The following is a 13,357-nucleotide window of genomic DNA, read 5'->3' as shown; positions in this document are numbered from 1 at the left end:
TTGCAAGGAGGCAAGAGAGACCCAGAACCAAGAAGAAGCATCTCTTTTAGGGGTTTGCATTTTGGTGTGCAGAAGGAGGAGGACATCCCCTTTACAAACATCACACATAAGATGGGGTTACTGCAGCTCTGGCAGACCGAGGTGTGATATTCCTGAGGACTTAGTAAGTTTTACATAGTTCCAGACACAGTTTACACAAAACATTAGCATTTGATAAGACAATCAGGATGCCCTGTCAGACATTCCTCAATGCTGAGAATTTGGGCAAACAATGACAATTAATACAAAGGAGGTTCATAGATAGAGGAATCTTTTCAGGTACTTCCCCTGATTGGTATCTGCCTGCCTGTTCTCAGCCAAGGGGGATTAAGGAAGCAGAGGAAATATTTAGAGTCTTCTGGGAGAGCCAAGATGGCTTTTGGATTGCTCTCCTGTACTATTTTAGACATGTGGTTTATATGCTTATGTATGTGTGTTTACCTTGTGCAATTATCAACATTTATTCTATATTTGAGACCTTAGAATACCTGTAACCCTCAACATATTTTTGACGTACGGTAATGCAGCCATTTTGTGACTGGTGCCTTTGGCACTCTCAAAATTCAAAAGGTACATACTAGTCCGAAAAGGCTGATAGCCCCTGTTTTTGTTTGGAGGACAGATAAATTTGCTGCTCATTTGGGTACACGGGGTTAGGACTGCAGCCTTAAGTCTCTAAATCCATATTCAGCGTCTGAGAAGCATGGGAAAAACAACAACAACCACAACTTCTTTAAGATTAGGTACCAGGGCAGAGGGGTGGGAGCAGTTTAGTAAAACAAACTGCAGCACACAATCCCATCCAGAGCTTTAGAACTACCGGGCCCAAATAAGAAGTAAATACAAACACAGCTTTCAAAACAACAAAATGACATCCCCCCCTTTAAAAAGTATTTTAAAAGCCTCTGGAAAAACAGGTGCCGTTTCCAGAGCACGTGAAACATAGCCCCCATGACGTTTACACAGAAAATAGGATTCCCCCACTACCTTCAATAGAAAGCAAACAACAACAAACAACTTTTCCAAACGCTACTTTCTCCGATTGACCAGTGAAAGGAGAGGAAAGGAGGAACGAAGGAATTACTTAGTTGGAAATAAAGTTGTTTGCTAGTTACCTAAAGAGCCCTTGGCAGCAAACTTAGTGACAGGCTGTGTGGCAGGAGTTTCAAAGGTGCCTTCTGGCACAGTCTCCCAGGCGCAATTAGGCTTGATTGTTAGCCTGGGGAGGGGGCTATGGCTCAGGTGATTGACAGGTGACTTCGGGTGATGCCCGAAGTGGGCGTGGTTTAGAGAAAGGCCAAACTAGAACCCAAGATTCACCCACAGGCTGGAGGCCCTGCCCACTACCTCGGATGCAAATTATGGTCATGTGCAAAGTGTGTTTCTCCAACTTGCCTCCCCCATCCAGCTCTATGTGCACCTGGAATTAGGGGACAGGCAGAGTTTTAGGGTCAGAGGAAGACTCCTTTCCATGCAGGGTCACACCACTTATCCAAAGTCCAGGGCTTAGGTTTCAAACAGTTGGGTTATTTTAGATTCTGGCCTTAATGGTCTCAAATGGCAATGTATATTCATTTACGGTACTTAAATTGGTCTTTAGATGATGCTGTGTGTTGTTTTGCTTCAAATTGCGGAAAGCCAGCAGCCGTGCTTGCTCATTCTGCTGGATGCAGCCTGGATTTCTGCCCCAAAGCCCTGCCTCGCTGCCAGTGCCAGTAGATTAAGGCGGAATTGGAGGCTGGCGTCTCTAAGCACTTTCCTTTGGGCCTCCCAGCACCTCGTCAGAAATTCATCACTCCCATCTGTTCCTAGTCATCATTTCACATCTCCAGTGTGCTAGGTTCTGTACAAAATGTGCCATTGTTTAGGACCATCTTGTTGCCAGCAGTGAATCGTGCAGGATATGCACAGCTTCAGTGTTGTTTTCGAAAGGATGCTGTGGATGTACTGCTGTGCTGTTGTGCAGCAAAGCAGAGAAACAGCTTTCGTCCTAGCTAGCCTGTTGTTGGGGACAATGGGCATTTAAAGGGCAATTAGGGTATCCTTTTTGGCCCAAGCTGCATCAAAACATTCCTGGAGTTCACACTCACCTGCAGGATGAAAGAAGGATGAGAAAACGAAGACCAGCTTTCTTGGCAAGGAGTGCTGCAAGGAGAGCTAAAGGGCAACAGCTGAAGAGTTGCTTCAAGCATCCTGCTGAACTGATGATGTTAATTTAAGACTAGCACTGTCTACCTCAGTCTGAACCCCGTAAGACCTGTTCTAGGCTGCCCATTTGTGAAGAAACAAATGATTACAAAAGCCTTCCTGCAAACAAAAAACCATCTTGCAAATGCTACCATGAACTTAATCATTAATGTAATGGATACTGAAAACAACAACAATAAATGTACTGTGGTGCATTTAAAAGGCTACTTCATCATCATTATGATAACAAAATAAAAAAATTTCTTCCAGTAGCACCTTAGAGACCAACTAAGTTAGTTATTGGCATGAGCTTTCGTGTGCATGCACACTTCTTCAGATACTTCCAGATACTGGAAGGAATTTGTTTATTTTGTTTCAACTACGGCAGACCAACAGGCTACCTACCTGTCATTATAACGATATTATTATTACTGATAATGATAACAATGTCATTGTGGCACATAAGGAGATTTATCTTGTATAGGTAACCATGAATTTTAACAATTGTTATTTAATATTTTATCGCATAAACCTTTAAAAAGACAAAGTCTTTCTGCAAAGGAAACTTTTTCTTGAAAAGACTACCAGGAACTTCATTAATTTCTATACCAACATCCCTTCCCTCTGCTCAATAAATGGGGACCAGAAAACAATATGGAAAATGGGCAATAATCTCTTCCCTACCAACAATATCATCCCACCCTCTGCCCTTTTCTGCATGGACATGCAAGTAGACGCTGGCCTTCGTGCTTTGATGCCAGCAGCTGGTGCTCAGCAGGGCCAGGTAGGGGGTTCCTTTTGCTCCACACTAATTGCTACCCCACTACTAAGGCCAGCATCTTTCACGAGTTCTGGTCTGGGTAGCTGGAGCCTTGCAAAGCTGCACTGCCAATTATAGAGCGCCCAACCTCCAGGATCTCATTAACACTGCTCTAGCTCTCTGAATGATCAATGGAGAGTCAGGGATAGCAGCCCTTCTAAGCCAGGTGCAGAGTGGGGTGGGGGGCGGGCGTGTTAGCTGCAACAGGCAATTTTTTCATCGTGAAATTGCTGGGAACCAGCTGCTCTGGAAAACAATTGGATCATTCTGGATTAGATGAGGCAGTTATTGGGGGATGATCACAGCAGCTTCTGACATCCAGTCTAGGAGTCAGTGCTGAGTTCTAACATGTTGACAACGAAACAATGTCCCCTTGCTGTGAACCAGAGTGGGTTTTTTTCAATAATAAAATTTACACCATTTTGATGTAATTGCAGGCAAGAACATGGCACCAGATTTGGCCTCTCTTGTCCCAATCAGCTATTTTGAGTTGGTTCATGGTGAGCTTGCCTCTGCCATATACTTTTGACCTCTAAGCTACTTGCCTGAGAGATTAATTTGTCACCCCAACTTTTCTCTGAAGAGCTCTAGGCAGCATATGAAGGGTTAATTTAATTTATCACAACAGCCCAGTGAGTTAGACTGAGAGAGATTAACTTTTTTAACCATCACAGCGGGACAAGGATTTGAAGTGAGGTCTTCCCACTCCCAATCAAATACTCAATATTATCCTACTCTAGATTCTTGTAGAGAGTTGTCTCTGTTATACTGGACTGCCTGGTTACCTGTGGTAAGTAAGAGCCATCTCAAGGTGACCAATATAAGTTTGGGGGGGGGATTGGCACACTACAAAATAATTTGTTGATGGTCTTTTTCTTGTAGGTCACTAGTACACTCTAAGTGGCTGACATTAGGATGCCTCAGTAAGTAGACCGCTAACATTTTATGGTTTAGTAACTGGATTTATTTGCAAGTTTGTTCCCTCTGGTAAAGATTAAGTGATTTATCACATTGGAATGGTTATTATAAAAGAGTGTCTTTCCCACAAATGGTATGTAGTTTATAAAAATAGTAACAACACACACAAACAAAAATAAACTTCCAGAATCAACAAGTGCATAACATACTAAAAGCAAATTTCCATGTCACAAAGAATTTTTTCTTGGGCTTGACCCAATGGATGGATTGGAGATGGAATGGAAACACAGACACAGTGGTATAAAAAGGGTAAGAGAGAATCAATAGTTATGTTTAGTTTCAGTGGTTCATTTAGGTAAATTTGGATGCTGGACTTACCCATGGTCTCACTGGTGGTGGTGGTGAGGCCTTTAGGAGAGTGATATGTATTGCTTCACCTACTTCAGAATATAGCAAAACCAGTTGGGGGCAGGGGGGGGGCTTCATGTTTATTCTGCTGGACATCTGCCCCAAATCCTGCTCTTACGGTGCCACTGTTGTTAGCCGCCCTGAGCCCGGCTTCGGCTGGGGAGGGCGGGATATAAATAAAATTTATTATTATTATTATTATTATTATGTTCGAATGGCGCTTCTTGGCACAGAGAACAAAATCCAGTAGCAGCCACAGTCAGTTGACTTAATATCAACAGTTAAAAACAACCAGCTATGACAAAGCTGTGAGTATATATATATTTTTTTAAAGGCCTGGAGAACAGAAAATTATTAGCCTGGCACTGAAAAGGGTAATGGAGGCACTTGACAAGCTTTTCTAGAGAGAGCACTGCACTATGAGGGGGCCACCACTGAAGAGGCCTTCTTCTTGTAGGCACCTTCCAAACTTGAGGTTGAAGGGTCAGTTGCACAAGGGCCTCCACTGACAACCCCAAAGGGATATTTTAATCCTCCAACTGTCGTCATATTCTCAATATAATACCCCCACCAAATAAATTGCTATTTGTCCCAAAAGGGGGGGAGTGAAGATACCCATCCCATCTTCTGCCATTAGGCAGTTAGCTGCTCTGGGGTGTAATGGCATGAAAGGGCCATTAAAAAACATACAAGAAAAAAACACCCACATAAAGCTTTCTCCAGTACCACCATTCTAATCTGATTCACAACCTATTGCAGTAAACAACTTTTTGTTAATAAAAAAATAAGCATGGTGGATACTGATCATAGATCTCCCACATCTCATTTTGTTTGACCCTCAGCCTAATTTACATCACAGGGTTGTGGTAAGCTTAGGGAAGGAAAAATCAGGCACATTCCCTATCCAGAAAGGGTGGGATAGATGTACCTCAGGTTAAGTACTTAATTCGTTCCGGAGGTCCGTTCTTAACCTGAAACTGTTCTTAACCTGAAGCACCACTTTAGCTAAAGGGGCCTCCTGCTGCCGCCGCGCCGCCGGAGCACAATTTCTGTTCTTATCCTGAAGCAAAGTTCTTAACCTGAAGCACTATTTCTAGGTTAGCGGAGTCTGTAACCTGAAGCATATGTAACCTGAGGTACCACTGTATAATATATAAATAAGGTCTCAAAGCCTGCTTGGTAACAGTCCTGTGACCAGGAGGACCTGATGGTTAGATAGGATCGAATGCATAATGGGTTGGGGTGGCTGGATTCAGTTAGGTAATGTTAGGCTCTGGACTTCATGGCACTGGGTGAGGGGATCTTACGGTGCTAATTACTTCAGTGCACGCACACACCATACATTTAAAGCGTATTTCCCGCCCTCAACGAATCCTGGGAACTGTAGTTTGCCCCCTCACGGAGCTACAATTCCCAACGCTCTCTGAAAACTACAGTTCCCCGGATCCTTTGGGCGGTGGGCTTTAACTGTGTGCTGTGTTGATGCAGCCGTTTTTGAAAACGTGGCGAGGTCCTGCTGAGTGGGAGCTGCCCTTTTCCCGCCAAGCCCCGTTTTGATGGCAACCTGGGGGGGGGGGGGTCCGGCTGCGCCTTTGAGGAGGCTTATCCACGCAGGCACTGAAGCCATAACAATCACGGGCAGGCGGCTGAACGTGTGAACGGAGGAAAGCCCTGCATTAGCGTCCCTTGCATTAACCCTGCCGCCGCGGGATCCAACAGGCGGGGGCGGGGGTGCCGAGCAGCCCCCCGGGGTGAGCTCCAGGCCCTCCCAGCACAGCACGCGCAGGGGCGAATTCTCTCCTTTGATTGCAGCGCCGGCAAGAGGGGAAAAAAAGGTTCCGGGGCTCCAAAGAGCGCCTTGGTGGGAGGAGGGGCGCGGGGGAGGAGGAGCCAGCGGGGCGCGCGGTTACGCGGGTCTTTCGCTCGTGGGGCCGCGCCGCGGTTTGGGGTAGGGGCTGTGCTGCGCCTGGCCCCGCCCCAGCCGTCCCACCATCCCTCCACCTCCGGCAGCGGCAGCGTCTGCTCGCTCGCTCGCTGTGTCCCTCCTTCCTTCCTTCCCCGGCAAAGGGGAGCCGGCATTGCCAAGCCGGGGGTCAGGGGCGCGCGCCAAAAGGCGTGCAAGCGCCGCTGGGGCAGGAGCTGAGGACCCCGTCTGGGCCGGGCCGGTGCGGCTGCTGGGAGCCCCGCGGGGGGATGGCGGACGGAGCCCCCGGTGGTCCCCCCTCGGGCTCGCCCCGGCCCGGGCCCCCCCGCGCCCAGCAGAAAGAAGGACCTGCAGCAGCCGCTACCGCCGCAGGAGCCCCCGGCGACCTGAGTCCGCTGCGCTCCGGTTCCGGAGGCTCCGCTTGCAGCAGCCGCGACAACTCGGCCGAGAGGGACCCCCCCGGCCTGGCCAGGACCGCCCCCGCCGCCGGCATCATGAAGGTGGGTGCTGCTCGCTCGACTTCCACCCTCCTTGTACCGCCCTCCGACTCCTTTGGCACGTGTGTGTAAGGTTCGTTCCCCCACCCCATTTAATCTGGAATCCCCGCAGGGATTTCCCAGCTCCCCCTCCTTAAGGACATCCTTACTGAGCCCCATAACAGCGGCAGCTAATCACCTCTCTTCCCCTGTCGCCGCCACCGCGTGCCACCATTTCTGCCCTCATCTGACCTTCTAAATCTAACCTAGGGATCCAGGAGAGATTCCAAACGCAGCAGCTTTGCCTTGCCCTCTCCGCGCCGAGAGTGCCCCCGCAAGGAGCACCCCCCGCCCCGCTTCAGTGCCACCCCCCTTCCAACTTCATCCCTTTTCAGAAACAACAGGTGCTGGGGTTCCTGCTTGGGGGTTTTCACTGGCAACAGAGAAAGGCACTCTGCATATGCCCAGCGGTACTCTGATCTTCATCTTGGCTTGAGACCTTCAAGGCTGGGATGTGTGACATTGAAATCTGATTCTGGGGTTCAGAGTAAGCTGCTCTCCTCTGGAGACGCCCCCCCATACTCCAGATCATCAGCCTGGTCAGCCTTCACCTTTGTAAATCCACAATCTGTCCCCTGAAGTTGGAGCTTCTGACCTTTGTCAACCGCTCCAGCAAAAGGATACATTTGAGCCCCTATACCAGCAACAACAAAAACAGCGTTCCAACTCCGTACATGCAAATCTTCTTTCTTTTTTTGCTTTCTTAAGGAGGCATATTCAAAACTCGCTTTATGCAGACTCACTTGGTACATAGTGCTAAGATGAACCAAGGATTAGTGTGAATGAGTGAACATGCAGGTTCTCAGAGCAAAGAGCACAGCTGCTGCCACTGTGCTACCTGGGTATGCATGGGTATTTCTGGAATGTGGGACCTGGTTCCACGGAATAACTTCATGTCTGAAGCAGCATGCATGTTGCATCAACAGTGTCCTCATAGGCAGTGGCCCATCTGCACAGGCAGGTCATTTGTAAAATGTTGCAGCCATAAAATGTATATGGATGTAAAAGGTAAAGGGACCCCTGACCATTAGGTCCAGTCGCAGACGACTCTGGGGTTGCAGCGCTCATCTCGCTTTATTGGCCGAGGGAGCCAGCATGACTAAGCTGCTTCTGGCGAACCAGAGCAGCGCACAGAAACGCCGTTTACCTTCCTGCCGGAGTGGTACCTATTTATCTACTTGCACTTTGACGTGCTTTCGAACTGCTAGGTTGGCAGGAGCAGGGACCGAGCAATGGGAGCTCACCCTGTCGCGGGGATTTGAACCACCACCTTCTGATTGGCAAGTCCTAGGCTCTGTGGTTTAACCCACAGCGCCACCTGCGCCCCGTTTATGGATGTGAGAGGGCCAAAAGTGGCACAAATGGTAGATTTTCTCCCAACTTTGGTCTGCTTCATTCATTCCCCTACATCACTTGGTTACTGCATGCTTGTATTTAACAACTTGCTCAGTAGCCGTAGGCCTGCCTTCCCCAATCTGGTGCCCTCCATATGATGTGTACTACAACTCCCTTCAGTCCGAGTGGGAACTGCAGTGCTAACAGCTATGGGAGGTCAATCTTATGGAGTACCCAGGGAACCTAGTCATCCTGCTTGTGGATGACAGTCTCTTTTTCCTCATCTGCAGGGGAGCTCCTGGCTGGGTTTCCAAATGCAGGTAACAAAAGGGGCAGTGTTAGAAACTCAGATATATAAGCTAATAGTGGTTTGCAACACATTAAAACCTCAAATAAAACAATCCAGAAAAAAACAAAATTCAAGCTTAAAAAAATAGGTCCTTCTCTAAGTGACATTTTGCTTTCCTCATATTTATTTACCCACTTAATTTATAGAGCTTTCCCATAGCAGAAGAACTCTGGGAAGCCAGTGTGGTGTAGTGGTTAGAGCAGGGGTCAGCAAACATTTTCAGCAGGGGGCCGGTCCACTGTCCCTCAGACCTTGTGGGTGGCCGGACTATATATTTTTTTTGGGGGGGATGAACAAATTCCTATGCCCCACAAATAACCCATAGATGCATTTTAAATAAAAGGACACATTCTACTCATGTAAAAACACGCTGATGTCCGGACCGTCTGCGGGCCGGATTTAGAAGGCAATTGAGCTGGATCTGGCCCACAGGCCTTAGGTTGCCATGGGTTAGAGTGTCAGGCGAGGACTTGGGAGAACAAGGTTCAAATCCCCACTCAGTCATGAATCTCACTGGGTGACCTTGGGCCAGTCACTGCCTGTTAGCTTAACCTACCTTACAGAGTCATTGTAGGGATTAACTGAGAAGGGGGTGGGGGTAAACTATGTACTCCATGGAGAAAAAGGTGAAATGTAAATGCAATAAATAATCTCTTCTTCTTACTTGCTTAAGAAAGCTGGAGGAGCCAGCCAGATGGAGACGTCAGTCACCAGCCTGGCCTCCAGAGATCTCCATGTGGTCGCAGTTGAACCTGTGCCACTCGCAAAATGCTCCTGGTACCTGGCTAATTTCTAACACTGAAAAAGGAGAGCCTAATCAGTATTTCTAAGCAGATCCTCTTTCCACTGGAACATAGGAACCTGCCTTATTCTGAGTCAGACCCCAGCTCTGCGCTGTCTGGCAGTGGCTCTCTAAGGTGTTAGGCAGGATTCTCTCCCAGCCCTACCTGGAGATGCCAGGCCTTGAACCAGGGACCTTCTGCATGCAAGGCAGATGCCTTACCTCTAAGCTATGGCCTTTCCCTAAAGAGCCTGCAATAGCAACCTCCCACACCCCACTTCTGGTTGAAGTTCGTACAAAAATTCTAGGAGGCTGTCTCTCTTATTTTCCACAACGGGCATAAAGGTCCAGTCCAGGCATAGGCAAACTCGGCCCTCCAGATGTTTTGGGACTACAACTCCCATCATCCCTAGCTAACAGGACTAGTGGTCAGGGATGATGGGAGTCCCAGTCCCTGTTGCAAACCAAGGCTGGCCAGATCACTGTGTCACATTGACCGCAACATCTGCATGTAAACGAAGCTCCTGCCTCTACTGTTGGCTGTGCACATGCTGTATATTCAAAGCACATTTAAAGCCCTCCGCCAGTCCAAAACAGAAAAAGAACCCTGGGAAACGGAAGCTTGTCAAGGGTGCTGGGAATGGCAACTCTTTTTGAAGGGTAATTACAGTTCCTAGGATTCTTTGGAAGCAGGGAGGGAATATGCTTTAAGTTCATGGCGCATATGTAGCCACAAGCGGCGCCAGCTCTTTCACTCTCTTCCCCGGCTGAGTTCCTTCACCAGGCTGAGCTCCTTGAACTGGAGCAAACAGAAAGGTACACACACGGCATAGTTGCTGATCGCTCCTGCAAATGAGCCAAGCCTCATGCCACAGGGGGCGGGGCGAGGGCAGAGCCAATAAGCTTGTCAGTGCATGTATCCTTGGAAGGATGTTGCTGTCATCTCCCCCACCCCTCCATCATCGCCTGCTGTGAAGGGGTTCTCGGGTTCCCTTGGGTTATTTATGTCTTGTTTACCAGAATCCAAATGGCCAAGGCCATTCCTTGGCCTGGAGGATCCAAGGAAGCAGAATCACGTGGTCACTTGTTTGGCTGTGACGTGACCTTCCTTGTGCTGCTGCTTTCGCGACGAAAGTATTTGGGGAAATGGCAACTTCCTTGGGCATTAGAGAAGGCGAGGGGTAGGAAGATTAAGGGCGGTAGGGCCACAGATGCCACGGGGATTTTTTAATTTTTAAATAGCTTGTTGGGCCACTCCATATGAAAAGCTTAATTTGAGATGGTTGAATTTGAGCAGCTGCCCATGTGTGCCTCTGAATACCTGTTTCTGGGAATGCTGGACGAAGACAGCGCTCACCTGCTGGTTGCATTTGCAGGGTTATGAACAGTTGAATCTAGTTATAGTTTTATTTATTAAATTTGTATGCCACCCTTCATCCGAAGACCACATCGTGGTTCACAGCATGGAAGTACAAAATGAGAACACAAAATAAATAGCAAAACGAAAACAAACCAATAACCTTCTCCACGCGAGGCCTGGAGGGTGGCAACCCTTGAATGGGCCTTTTCTGCAGTGGCTCCCTGTTTGTGGAATGCTCCCCCCAGGGAGGTTTGGCTGGTGCCTTCATTATATACCTTTAGGCGCCAGGCAAAAACATTCTTCTTCCACCATGCCTTTGGCTGATTGACATCCAATGACCTTTTAAATGAGTTGTGTGAGGGGGCATTATTGGTTTGACTTTGTTCTTATTTTTATTACCGTATATACTTTGTGTTGTGAACTGCCCTACAGATGCAGGGCAGTACAGTGGTACCTCGGGTTACAGACACTTCAGGTTACATACGCTTCAGGTTACAAACTCCGCTAACCCAGAAATAGTACCTCAGGTTAAGAACTTTACCTCAGGATGAGAACAGAAATTGTGCGGTGGTGACGCAGCGGCAGCGGGAAGCCCCATTAGCTAAAGTGGTACCTCAGGTTAAGAACAGTTTCAGGTTAAGAACGGACCTCCAGAACTAATTAAGTTCTTAACCTGAGGTACCACTATATACAAATTTAATTAATAAATAATACCAATCCCTCTTCCGCAAACACGTTTAAAGCCTGGTTATAGAGAAATGTTTTCACCTACAAATGTTTTGTAATGAAGGCACCAGGCAAACTTCTCTGGGGAGAGCATTTTTTAATTCAGCATTGTTCCTGGGCATTGTGGGAAATTTGAAAGGGATCTTGTTGCAGCCGCTAGCACTGCTTGAAGTTCTGGGTTGGACTTCCCACCCCCCACCCCAAGGGATCCCCAATGCAGTTGTCAATTATGGGCTCTGCCCTAATGCCAGCCCTGAGAAGGCCCCTCTCTCAACACAAAAGTAACTATAGTTGGCCAGCTTACATGCACCTGAGATTGGTGCGAGAACTTTCAAATCAAGCAGCGGGTGACTTCCAGGGTCATTTGAGCCCCGGCACCTCTCATCTTAGGATGGGGCAAAAGCACTCCATGTTATATTGCGGTGCCAGTCCTCACATAGCCAAAACTCATGCCCGAGGGGGAAGTGCCAGCAGTTTTGGGGTGGGGGGGGGGACCTCAAGTTATGCAGAAGCGCATACAAAATATTTAGGGAGAAAAACTCTTTGGGTGAGACCCCAAAGCAGCTAAGCCTTTTTTAAGGGAAAAAGGGGAGGAGGGCATTAGCTGGCTTGAAGGTCAGGAAAATGTTACCCCATAATGTTTTGTTGCAGGACTCACCTGACGTTATTTTTTCACATGTTCCAGGATTGGGTTTTGGCTCTCAAAATGGGTTCTGAGAATGAGTTTTTCGTGTGGTGGGATCCTGGCTGCACCCCATCTCCCCTTAGGTAGTGTGCATGCCTATGGAAGGGAACCCATAAGGTCTGTGTCTTTAATCCACAACGATGAGATGCTGTTGGTGTGAGCAAGTTTAATGGTATAGCTATCTACTGAGTCGGATGGTTCTACGTATAGTGTTGTATTTTCTTGCTCAGCACTTTGGGGGCCTAGACCAAAAAGCAGCATAGAAAGAAACTGTTGGTGATAGTTCATGTAGGCCAGTCTTGAAACTGAAATAAACAGGGTGTGAGGTTGAGAATGTTCTCGAGCAAATTTTCTTTATTCAGACTTTTTACGTGGGGGGGGGCAGGAAGGGGAAGAAAACAACTCTTTATGTTCTAATTGAAGATGTATGCATTGCAACATTTACAATTATGCTTTTGAGAAGTCTTGTGGCAGGGAAGAAAAAAATAATTTGTGCAAAATATTGAAATTGCCTAAGGTAAGCAGGGCTCCCCTCCCACCCAACCAGCCAGCCAGAACTCAGTTCCGACACCTCTCAGGTGGGCACTATTGCCATTATAAGAGAACAAGGGATGTGTTCATGGTGAGTTCCGGCACCTCTTTTTCTAGAAAAATAGCATTGCAGTTACAAGGGTGGCCCAATGCATGTCCAAAGTCTGTTTTGGAGACCTAATCCGTCCCGCCAGTCAATTTAATCCAGCCCTGTGGCAGTATATGTCCTGGGGTAAAATCCTAAAAACAACTTCAATCCTAAAAAAAGGCCAACAACTTTGGTCAGCCCTTTGGTCTGTCCCCATGGCCCTTCACTTCATCAAATCTGGCCCTCTTTGAAAAAAGTTTGGGCACCACTTCATCAGGGGGACAGGGTTCCTACTACTTTAAGAGTTGCGCACACCGGCTAAAATTTCCTCTTCTGCACAACTCTTAAAGGTGCAGGAGTCCTGTTCCCCCTTTGCAGCTTGCCACCCAAATACTTACTACCTAAAAATGCATTGACAATATTTAAGTTTGAATAGAACCATACAAAGCGGCCACCGGTCTGTCTAACCAGCAGCTGTGTACTCTGACTGGTGGTGACTTTCCCAGGTCTCAAGCAGAGATCCCTGCTTCACGGTATCATTTAAGCTAGTGATCTTGTCAGATTTCATGCATTCGCAGTGTGAGCTGTGTTTCTTGAGTGTCACTCAAATTACTATTTCAAAATGAAATTTGCAACGCTGGCACTCAAAACTGCTGCACTTGGGTGGAGT

General features: G+C 47.6%; 1 protein-coding gene across 1 annotated transcript in view; it reads left to right on the top strand.

Annotated features, from left to right (window-relative positions):
- Positions 1–6,267: 6,267 nt before the first annotated feature.
- LOC128400984 (inactive phospholipase C-like protein 2) overlaps positions 6,268–13,357 on the top strand; it is a 34,068-nt gene continuing 26,978 nt past the window's right edge. Inside the window, exon 1 of the mRNA XM_053363766.1 lies at positions 6,268–6,796. Within this exon, the coding sequence (XP_053219741.1) occupies positions 6,566–6,796 (231 nt within the window). The 5' untranslated portion in view covers positions 6,268–6,565. The remainder of the gene's footprint in view (positions 6,797–13,357) is intronic.

This window comes from Podarcis raffonei, chromosome 13 (genome assembly GCF_027172205.1).
Source record: "Podarcis raffonei isolate rPodRaf1 chromosome 13, rPodRaf1.pri, whole genome shotgun sequence".
Lineage (NCBI taxonomy): Eukaryota > Metazoa > Chordata > Lepidosauria > Squamata > Lacertidae > Podarcis > Podarcis raffonei.
The sequence above is the reverse complement of the archived record's forward strand: the minus strand, read 5'-3'. Positions and strand labels throughout refer to the sequence as shown.